The 12052-nt window shown below is 40.2% G+C and overlaps 1 protein-coding gene across 5 annotated transcripts in view; it reads left to right on the top strand.

Annotated features, from left to right (window-relative positions):
* LOC111961822 (F-BAR domain only protein 2) overlaps nt 1–12052 on the top strand; it is an 83353-nt gene that overhangs the window by 19227 nt on the left and 52074 nt on the right. For all 5 annotated transcript variants that reach the window (XM_023984377.1, XM_070442840.1, XM_070442839.1 and 2 more), the window contains exon 2: nt 11559–11650. In XM_023984377.1, the coding sequence (XP_023840145.1) occupies nt 11559–11650 (92 nt within the window). The remainder of the gene's footprint in view (nt 1–11558; nt 11651–12052) is intronic.

The raw sequence follows: 12052 nt of genomic DNA, 5'->3' as shown, positions 1-12052 counted from the left end.
GGGGTTATAGTTCTGCTCTATGCACAGCAATTTCCTGTTTTCCTTTGTTTTCACTTGTCAAATCCATTTTAATCGCCATTGTGTACATTTCATGCTTGGCTCAAATGGGAAAATTGATGCTATTTCCCATAAATCAAATTTAGCATCATTTGTTCGACCTAAAGCAAAGGGAACAATTAACACAATGTTAGTGTTGCTCAGACAGATAATTGCTAAGACCAGAGAGAAAAGCCACAGGCCACCTCTTGTTAACTAAAGCACGTTTTGTGACTGAAATTAGTGTGAATTCATGATCATCAGAGTTCAGTTCTGTACTGTCTCTCTCACAAGGCATTGTCAAACCACAGTACCACCAGGTTTGGTACATGCGTACGCATGCACACACGTAGTAGGTAGAGAAAGGGTATACTGTAGCGTTATTGCAGTAGGAAGGAAAGTGGAATAGACAAGTTCTAATCCCATCCATTTACATAAGCAGCAATTCACCCATAAAGTAGTAACTTCCACAGGATATGGAAAGTTGTCGTCTTATTGCTGACTACATGTGGTTATATTGGCATAGAATGGATGCCTCTTATTGGCATAGAATGGCCTCTTTTCACAGGACTTGGAGCAGCGTGGTGGTTGTTCTTCCCAGCCTTCACAGTTAGATTTAGGATTCTGTCATAGACCTTAGTGGTGTGGGCGTAGGGGTGGTAGGACATTTGATACACTATCGTTCAAAAGTTTGGGGTCACTTAGTAATGTCCTTGTTTTCCGTGGAAACATACATGAAATTAGTTGCAAAATGAATAGTAAATATAGTCAAGATGTTGACAAGGTTATAAATAATGATTTTTAATTGAAATATTAATTGTGTCCTTCAAACTTTGCTTTCGTCAAAGAATCCTCCATTTGCAGCAATTACAGCCTTGCAGACCTTTTGACATTCTAGTTGTCAATTTGTTGAGGTAATCTGAAGAGATTTCACCCCATGCTTCCTGAAGCACCTCCCACAAGTTGGATTGGCTTGATGGGTACTTCTTACGTACCATACGGTCAAGCTGCTCCCACAACAGGGTTGAGATTCGGTGACTGTGCTGGCCACTCCATTATAGACCGAATACCAGGTGACTACATCTTCCCTAAATAGCTCTTGCATAGTTTGGAGCTGTGCTTTGGTTCATTGTCCTGTTGTAGGAAGAAATTGGCTCCAATTATGCTCCGTCCACAGGGTATGGCATGGCTTTGCAAAATGGAGTGATAGCCTTCCTTCTTCAAGATCCCTTGTACAAACCTCACACTTTACCACCATCACATTGCCTCCACCATGCTTGACAGATGGCGTCAGCCACTCCTCCAGCATCTTCATTTTTTCTGCGTCTCACAAATGTTCTTCTTTGTGATCGGAAGACCTCCAACTTAGATTTGTCTGTCCATAACACTTTTTTTCCAATCTTCCTCTGTCCAGTGTCTTTGTTATTTTGGCCATCTTAATCTTTTCTTTTCATTGCCCAGTCTGAGATATGGCTTTTTCTTTGCAACTCTGCCTAGAAGGCCAGCATCCCCGGAGTCACCTCTTCACTGTTGACGTTGAGACTGGTGTTTTGCGGGTACTATTTAATGAAGCTGCCAGTTGAGGACTTGTGAGGCATCGGTTTCTCAAACTAGACACTGTAATGTCCTCTTGCTCAGTTGTGCACCGGGGCCTCCCACTCTTCTTTCTATTCTGGTTAGAGCCAGTTTGCGCTGTTCTGGGAAGGGAGTAGTACACAGCGTTGTACCAGATCTTCAGTTTCTTGGCAATTTCTCGCATGGAATAGGTGTGTTGGGTCATTGTCCAGTTGAAAAACAAATGATAGTCCCACCCACTGCAAACCAGATGAGATGGCATATCGCTGCGGAATGCTGTGGTAACCATGCTGGTTAAGTGTGCCTTGAATTTGAAATAAATCACAGACCGTGTCACCAGCAAAGCACCCCAAGACCATCACAACTCCTCCTCCATGCTTCACGGTGGGAACCACACATGCGGAGATCATCCGATCAGCTTCTCTGCGTCTTGTAGAGACACGGCGGTTGGAACCAAAAATATCAAATTTGGACTCATCAGACCAAAGGACACATTTCCTCCGGTCTGATGTCCATTGCTCGTGTTTCTTGACCCAAGCAAGTTTCTTCTTGTTGGTATCCTTAAGTAGTGGTTTCTTTGCAGCAATTTGGCCATGAAGGCCGGATTCACACAGTCTCCTCTGAACAGTTGATGTTGAGATGTGTCTGTTACTTGAATTCTGAAGCATTTATTTGGGCTGCAATTTCTGAGGCTGGTAACTAATGAACTTATCCTCTGCAGCAGAGTTAACTCTGGGTCTTCCTTACCTATGGCGGTCCTCATGAGAGCTGGTTTCATCATAGCACTTGAGGGTTTTTGCGACTGCACTTGAAGAAACTTCCAGGTGACTACCTCATGAAGTTAGTTGAGAATGCCAAGCTGTCATCAAGGCAAAGGGTTTCTACTTTGAAGAATCTCAAATCTAAAATATATTTTGCTTTGTTTAACACTTTTTTTTTTTTGGTTACTACATGATTCCATATGTATTATTTCAGGTATGTTTTCACTATTCTACAATGTAGAAAATAGTAAAAATAAAGAAAAACCCTTGAATGAGTAGGTGTGTGCAAACTCTTGACTGGTACTGTGTATTTCCACATTGAGGTTGGAATAATATTGTGAAAATTATGATAATGCCCTTTTAGTGTAAGAGTCGTTTTAAACGACCACCTGAAATGTCAGTTTATTTTGTTGGGATGGAGTTTTGGCCTGCATGCTGACATCAACATATATTGGTTAATAGTTCAATAAGAGAGTTCCAAACCTCTGTCAACAACAGTTTTCTCCTCCCCACTCATACCACTCCCAGACAGTCCTAGCTAAATTCTTTGCTAAGAAGCTATTTTTGTTTGTTTTTGACCATTTTAATTGAAAACAATCACAGTAAGGTACTTAATTGTTACTGAAATTATTTGATATTTGAGCAATGTCCAAACATGATTTAATAACTAACCACTTCCTTAGACGCTCTACAGAGAAGGTTCCAACATATTTGTTTGTTTCCAAGAAAAGACTTGATATAGTTTCTTGGCATCAACAAAAATGTAAATGTATTATACTCACAAAAGGCCCAGATTTGTCACATAGTTCCATGATGATGATGATTGACAAAGCAAGAATGATAAGAATGATTTCCAGTAAGGATAAACCAATACCAAAGCAATTGATGGCAAAAAAGTACATCTGACAAAGGTAAATCCAAAGGTATACTCCACAAATGAGAGATATTAAACGGTTGACAACTGTATCTGTGTCTTCTAAGCAGGTTCCATTCACCTGTTCCAATCAAGAGTTCAACAGACACCATCTTGACTTTAAAGGAATAATCCACTCAAAAACTATCTTTTAGGAATTTTTTTCATTAGTCTACTGTTGATACAGTCCCAAAATTGGTTTGCATGACAACAATCAAGTTTTCAAGATACACTTTGCTTCTTGAAAGTGCTGTACTGTTCCACATTTTTTGCTGACTGTAGCAGAGAAGCATATTAGCGCTCTACCTATCCAGTCTTTTACGCTGCATATAAGTAGCATAAAAATAGCATTATGTTGTATTGTGGTATAAAAATAGCATTATGTTGTATTGTGGTATAAACATAGCATGTTGTATTGTTAGTAGTGAGCGATTAACCCCCCCATTTTGACTCCAAGTGATCTTGACTCCGAGAAGGTTGGTGACCACTGCTCTAGAGATATTAAATCCAGAACTATGTGGGACGCTGGGTTGAAGGGACTTTTCATTAAGCAAATATTCAACAGCGCAGAAATGTGGTAATCAACTGTAATGACCATCAATTGCACCTGTTCTTTCCGGCTCCGACCACTAAGGTACAGCATAAGTCTCAGACAGAGACGGATACACTTTTATGCCCGCAATGTTAGGTTAGATACACTCAGACCGCATGAGAGAGCAATGTACACAACGATGAGAGGGATAGAGACAGTTTGTGAAAGTATGCCTTATCTACTTTAAAGAACTAGTAAAATGATTTCAGAAGACCGCCCTGTAGCATACTTAGGCAGGCTAGTCTAGCTAAATAGGATGAATAAACACTGCACAGTATGGGGAGCACAAAGATAACATTAGATTGGCTGGCTGGCTTGCTGGCTGCCACTGCCTGCTCAGATATGAGGCGATGGCTTTAAGGAATGAAAAATAATAAAGTAATCAAATAAAAACGAAGTAATGTACACAGCTGAAATGTTTGGTAATTTCCTATTTTTCTCTTGATGTCTACCCAATGTGGACCTGACAGAGACAATGGAATATTTTCACTGTTTTTGGCTTTGTAATTTTGTTAAAAAAGCTCAAATAATTTTTATATCACCTCCTAATGCATTTAATGTAAAACCATTTTTTACCGAAATCGAAAACTTTATTATTTTGTGCTAAGGACCGACTTCAAAAAGCTCACCACTATGTATTGTGGTATAAAAGTAGCATGTTGTATAAATAGGCCAATTGATTCTATTTGTGTAAATGAGTACAGTCATTCAGATTCCCATGTAAAATAGCCTTTTAAGTGACTAAAATATCACCCAAATTTTTGGGGGGTGATAGAAATCCTAAACATAAAAAAAAAAAAGAACTACCAGGAAGTTTGAAAAGTCTGGCTGAGTGGGCGGGGAGCTTATATTCATGAGCTCGCCTTGACTGACCGCTCTTTAAAAAGGTCTATGTCAAGAAACGTGGATGCAGTAAAGTCATCTCAAGCAAATTTGGTGATACACAAAGCAACTCAAACAGCAAGGAAATGGCATCAATGATGTTTTATACATCTCCCGTTTGGCATGTCTCCTGTGATGCGGTTCACAGCAGCACTGATGGATGTGTTGACATGACAACTGCGTCAGAGTTTTGAACGACACTTCCCCTCCCTTTTGTTCCATGCTGGCTGAAGTTCTAGCTAGCCAATAACTAGCTAACACCAGACACAGATGAAAGGGGAAACATATGTGTGTTTGCCATAGATAAATAGTGTAATTATATTTGCTGACACCCTACAGTCAAATTTCAGCACCCGTCGAGTAGCTTTCTAGCTATATAAACCACGCCCCTCTGCAAACAATCCTTCTCAGATGTTGGTTACAAGGCGGTACTTATTTAAATTGGGTCAGATAATATGTTACCAATAATTTCTTCAAATCTGAGTTAGGGTGATGTCACCCTATTTCCTTAATAATCCCGCCTCCTGAATCCAAGTGTTTGACATGGGGGAAGGGACCAGTAACTTTCAAACTTGATCAATGCAGAAACAAGTCATTTAAATCATTATACAAACTTCTTGCCACTAACAGAATGTTTTATGCCCCATTTCTCACACACACACACACACACACACACACACACACAAAGAGAGCTCGGTCACAGGTTCAGGAATGGTTAAATCACAACATTCACTTAGTCAGCCAATTAATAATACTTGTAGGAAAGGTTTTCATCTTTAGCTCACAATCTGTGGATACAAATGTATGTAAAACAGCACAGTTGAAATATGGCACCAAATGAGGGTGGTCTCTGGTGATTGGCTGAGGGGTGGGATTAAAGAGTTTATGGTCAGTCATGTATTATTGTTATGTGATTTCTTTATATAAAAGTATCATGTATGGAATATGTCAAATGTATACACAACCATTCCAAAGTTTGGGGTCACTTAGAAATTCCCTTGTTTTTGAAAGAAAAGCAAAAAAAAAAGTCCAATAAAATAACATCAAATTGATCAGAAATACATTGTAGATGTTAATGTTGTATGTGACTACTGTAGCTGGAAACGGCTGATTTTAAATTAAAAAAATATATATTAAAAAAATGTAATATCTACAGAGGCCCATTATCAGCAACCATCACTCCTGTGTTCCAATGGCACGTTGTGTTAGCTAATCCAAGTTTATCATTTTAAAAGGCTAATTGATCATAGAAACCCTTTTGCAATTATGTTAGCACAGCTGAAAACTGTTGTGCTCATTTTAAAGAAACAATAAAACTGGCCTTCTTTAGACTAGTTGAGTATCTGGAGCATCAGCATTTGCGGGTTCGATTATAGGCTCAAAATGGCTAGAAACAATTTAAACCTGTAATCAAACCCACTTTGGTCATCATACTTTGATCTGGTTTCAACCACATTTCATCAAAAACATGATTTTGACTGTTCATGACCTTTTTAAGTTACCGCTATCTATCTCTCCGGCTCCCGCTCTCTCGACTCACTCTTTCTGCTTCCGCTCTCGTTCTCTCTCTTAGCTCTCTCAGTTCTTGGGAAGCTTTGAGCTCTTTCAATTGGACATTGTGAGCATCTCTAGTCTCATTCCACAGAGGCATGGATTGATATGCGCGCCCAACCCCTCCACATGTTATCTCTCACTGGGGTGGAGGGCACTGCAGTCTTAAACAGGCCACTCACTGCCAGGCCAAGAGTAATGACTGACTGGTCTTGAATTTCACAATGTGTGGTTAGAATATGAATCACTTGGTCAATGAATCTCCAAAGGGGGCATTTCAAGTCAAGAGCCATGTGGCATTTCTAGTACCACTCACTTCTTTATAGTGTTCCTTTTTCAACTCTGAGTAGTGATATAACACAGCATGGTTGGTTTTCAGACTCAAAGCCACGAAAGTTGTTGCCTTGTATAGAATGTGTCTCTCTGTTCTTCACAAGTTACTATGGGGCATTGTACTGGTGGGGTGGAAAAAGACAAAACGCCCAGACCTGTTTCCTGCCTTTTTTGTTTTTTTATGTTGCTTTTGTATTGAATTTATTTTATATTGCTGCATTCCAAAAGCACAGAATATTAGCCCTTCCTGTTTGGAGTATTTTGTCTCAGACTCTCTGTCTCTATTCCTCTGTCTCAGTTTCTCTCACTCTCCGTCTTTCACTCTCTGCAGCTTCCCTGGTATCTAGTTATTACAGTCAGTGACTGAGGTCTGTGACAGCCATGGTCTGTACAGTAGTTAGCAGACGGGACAGAATTTGCAGCTGTTAGCCTAGGATAGCCTATGTGATGAATGCTGTGTGAGTCATGTGCTTAAGTCACACTATTGATTATAGCCACAGAACTGAGGCATGGGCTGTGTCTGAAATAGCACCCTATTGCCTATAGTGCAATACTTTTTAGCAGAGCACTGTGCGGGCCCTGGTCAAAAGTAGTGCACTATATAGAGAATAGAGTGCCATTTGGTATTTTTAATTTCGACACAGTCTGGACTGTTTTAAATAACCACACTCTGTAACAGGAAGTCTATTCTATACCATTACTGTTCTGTCTGGCTGCAGGAAATGACTTTTCTGCTTTGCCTCTTTCTCTAATATTTTTTTCTTTGCCCTGCAAATATCTATCGTCATTTGCACCAGGCTGCAGGTTCGTTTGGCATGAGCCTCCCCTGACCCCTGACCTCTTGGATGGACCCATGTGTTAAATGAGCACAGCGGGGTGTGATGATGTTGTATGGTACCGATACAAATTGCTGACTGTGGAAGCGACCAGGAAGTGGCTGTGTGGCAGTCACGGGTTAGTTCAGTTGACATGGTGAACCACAGTGTCCTGCTAAGGTTTTGTCCCTTTATTCACCCCCTTGCTATTGTGTTTCAAAGCTAGTTTTGTAGGATGTGGCAGTCAGTCATTTGTACTGAAGTTATCATAGTACAGTAATAACTATTGATTGTGTAATTTATTCTAGAGATCGACCGATTATGATTTTTCAACGGCGATACCGATTTATTGGAAGGCCAAAAAAGCCGATACCGATTAATCAGCCATTTTTAAAAAAAAAATTTTTTGTAATAATGACAATGACAATTACTGTAATAATGACAATTACAACAATACTGAATTAACACTTATTTTAACTTAATATAATCAATAAAATCAATTTAGCTTCAAATAAAATGAAACATGTTCAATTTGGTTTAAATAATGCAAAAACAAAGTGTTGGAGAAGAAAGTAAAAGTGCAATATGTGCCATGTAARAAAGCTAACGTTTAAGTTCCTTGCTCAGAACATGAGAACATATGAAAGCTGGTGGTTCCTTTTAACAGGAGTCTTCAATATTCCCAAGTAAGAAGTTTTAGGTTGTAGTTTATTATAGGAATTATAGGACAATTTCTCTCTATACGATTTGTATTTCATATACCTTTGACTATTGGATGTTCTTATAGGCGCTATAGTTTTGCCAGTGTAACAGTATAGCTTCCGTCCCTCTCCTCGCACCTACCTGGGCTCGAACCAGGAACACATCGACAACAGCCACCCTCGAAGCAGCGTTACCCATCGCTCCACAAAAGCCGCAGCCCTTGCAGAGCAAGGGGAACAACCACTCCAAGTCTCAGAGCAAGTGACGTTTTTAACGCTATTAGCGTGCACCTCGCTAACTAGCTAGCCATTTCACATCGGTTACACCAGCCTAATCTCGGGAGTTGATAGGCTTGAGGTCATAAACAGCTCAATGCTTGAAGCACAACGACGAGCTGCTGGCAAAACGCACGAAAGTGCTGTTTGAATGAATGCTTACCAGCCTGCTAGTGCCTACCATCGCTCAGTCAGACTGCTCTATCAAATCATAGACTTAATTATAACATAATAACACACAGAAATACGAGCCGTAGGTCATTAATATGGTCGAATCCGGAAACGATCATCTCGAAAACAAAACGTTTATTCTTTCAGTGAAATACGGAACCGTTCCGTATTTTATCTAACGGGTGGCAACCATAAGTCTAAATATTCCTGTTACATTGCACAACCTTCAATGTTATGTCACAATTACGTAAAATTCTGGCAAATTAGGCGGCCCAAACTGTTGCATATACACTGACTCTGCGTGCAATGAACGCAAGAGAAGTGACACAATTTCACCTGGTTAATATTGCCTGCTAACCTGGATTTCTTTTAGCAAAATATGCAGGTTTAAAAATATATACTTCTGTGTATTGATTTTAAGAAAGGCATTGATGGTTATGGTTAGGTACAGTCGTGCAACGATTGTGCTTTTTTCGCAAATGCGCTTTTGTTAAATCATCCCCCTTTTGGCGAAGTTGGCTGTCTTTGTTAGGAAGAAATAGTCTTCACAGAGTTCGCAACGAGCCAGGTTAGCAGGCAATATTAACTAAATATGCAGGTTTAAAAATATATACTTGTGTATTGATTTTAAGAAAGGCATTGATGTTTATGGTTAGGTACACATTGGAGCAAGACAGTCCTTTTTCACGAATACGCACCGCATCGATTATATGCAACGCAGGACACGCTAGATAACTACACATGGTTGATGATATTACTAGTTTAACTAGTGATTATGAGTGATTGTTTTTTAAGTTTAATGCTAGCTAGCAACTTACCTTGGCTTCTTACTGCATTCGCGTAACAGGCAGTCTCCTCGTGGAGTGCAATGTAATCAGGTGGTTAGAGCGTTGGACTAGTTAAAAAAAAATCTGTCATTCTGCCCCTGAACAAGGCAGTTATTAACCCACCATTCCTAGGCCGTCATTGAAAATAAGAATGTGTTCTTAACTGACTTGCCTAGTTTATTTATCCTTTTTTTAACGTGTAAAAAAATAAATAAAATAAAAACGGCCAAATCGGTGTCCAAAAATACCGATTTCCGATTGTTATGAAAACTTGAAATCGGCCCTAATTAATCGGCCATGCCGATTTTTAATCGGTCGACTTCTAATTTATTCATGTGAGAGGAACATTTGGTCTTTGTTGGCATGTGATCTCTGTTATACAGGGCCACATGCTAAAGAGGAAGTCAAAGGTTGAGGAGTTGTGGAATTAGTTTCCTGAGTTTCCCTTGAGTAGGCCTGATAAACCAGGTTGGATCCAGGTCAGTTACTATGCGCTTGCTCATTTATTCCCCCTGTTGGACATACCTAGGCTCTGCCACAGGGCAGCCCTTTGCTGCTGGAGGAAGTAGTCTCTAGGTATCAGCATGCTTCAGCTGGCTGGAACTCGGCTAGGCCAACCAAACCAGTGTGCTCGCATACACCCTTAAAATACCTTCGCTTGAAAAACGAGAATAGTACTGTTTGTCCATTTTGAGATGCTGTAGCCAGTATACATTTCCTCAAAATAATCAGAATTAATCAAATATAACTCAAGAAATCTGTCATTCATTTTGGCGTTTTTACAGATGAGATCTTAGGCGTGCAATTTTACATCTAAGATTTAGTGCAGTATTTCTCAATGGAAAAAAATGTGCATGAAAACAAATCTTCTCTCTTTTGAATGACAACAAAGACTATATTGATGAATCCCTATTGTTGACCAATCACTGACGAAGGGGCGTAGGCTTGTGTGCCCGAACAGCCCAAGTCCAAAACGAACAAAAACTTCACAAAATGTCATCATAATGTATGCACAACTCTTCTGAACTGTTTCTGGTGGGAAGCATGCGGACGCCTAAACTGATCTTAGGTCAGTTTTGTGTTTGACCTCATAATCCGTACGAGTCAGATCAGTGCACTGTAAGGTATTCCTCAAACGACCTTTGAACTTCCTTAACGCATAGCCTACGATTCAAACAGAGAGCCTGAGGTCAGGAAAGCGAGTCTGAGTACCAGTCTGTTTAGCTATCATTCCACTCCTGTCATGTTAAACAACTTTGACATGACAAGGAGTACAAGGAGTGCTAAAGAGACTGGTACCCGGGCTACAGAAAAGCTGCTGTTTGTATTGTGGTTTGGTAAAGTTTGTTGTGTATTTTGGCTCTGTGAAGTTTATTGTAAATTTTGGATCAGTGAAATTTGTCCTGTAGTCTCAGTGAAGTTAATATTTCTAAGGAAAGAGGCGAAGAGTAACAATCTAGTCTCAGTTCCTGTAGAACTAGGACAAGGAGGGATGTGGAACTCAACTCGAGATATGCTCAACAGTTGAATAGAAGCAACCTCTGGGAAGGGGCCAGAGGACTTGGGCAGGCTTGACAATACCAGTAATAGGAACAGACTGAGTTCCTGCCTAGCAACAGAGAACAAATGTTTATCTTAGACATGCAAGGAGGTGACTGCCTAGTCAGAAGGTATAAATATGTGCTTGTATGTTGTGCTTGCAGCTGAGGCACCCAGTGGGTTGAATAAACTTGATTTGAGGTTTTTATTTAGGTTCTGAACAAACAAACACTAGCCAAACTTCAGACAGTTTTACACATGTCCACGGCATATGAATTATTGAGTGGTGGGTGGTGTATGCATTTGACTGGACCACATTTTAGAGAGCATAGAACCGTACATGGATTGTTAGAACCATTGTAGGGACCATAGAAACGTATAGGGAGCATAGTAGAACCTAAACACTATGGCCAGGATGACTATGGTGGACCAGTCAAGGCTGCTGGCGATACAGCCATGCAGACCTTGAGGAGGCTCATAGTGGAGAAGGCCAGGGCAGTAAAGAATGGAGGAAACACTATTTAATCCTCGACTGGTTTTTCAGTTGACTAGGCTAATCATCTTTTTTTATTATCCCCCCCCTCAGGGCGAAAAAAACAATGGATTTGATGTTCTCTACCACAACATGAAGCATGGTCAAATCTCCTCCAAGGAACTTACGGAGTTCATCAGAGAAAGGTAAGTTGTTGGTAGCCTGGATCTGTTTGTGCTGTGTCATGTGCTAACTATTATGTTTGTAACCAGGCTATGCCATTTGGTGCTTCCTTAGTTAAACCTCCACTCACCCTTGTTTTGAGGGTTCTGTTTAACCCAATGCTGTTATCATCATAGAGGTGAATTCGAGACTTACTTTAAAAGTTACTCAACACAATTTTTCTAGTTAACCTAAAAGTTGACCGTCCAAGAAGTTAAAGGTCATGCACAGTCAAATTGGGTCACGTGTGGAGGATGCCAGCTGATGGTACAATCGATAAATGGTACAATCGATAAAGTGAAAGCCCAATGTGAAAATGCCTTGCTTCCCCTTCTGTCAAAATAATGAGTTCAGGGGGAGCATCCTATTGGCCGAACGAGCCCCAT

This window comes from Salvelinus sp. IW2-2015, linkage group LG4q.1:29 (assembly GCF_002910315.2).
Source record: "Salvelinus sp. IW2-2015 linkage group LG4q.1:29, ASM291031v2, whole genome shotgun sequence".
Lineage (NCBI taxonomy): Eukaryota > Metazoa > Chordata > Actinopteri > Salmoniformes > Salmonidae > Salvelinus > Salvelinus sp. IW2-2015.
The sequence above is the reverse complement of the archived record's forward strand: the minus strand, read 5'-3'. Positions and strand labels throughout refer to the sequence as shown.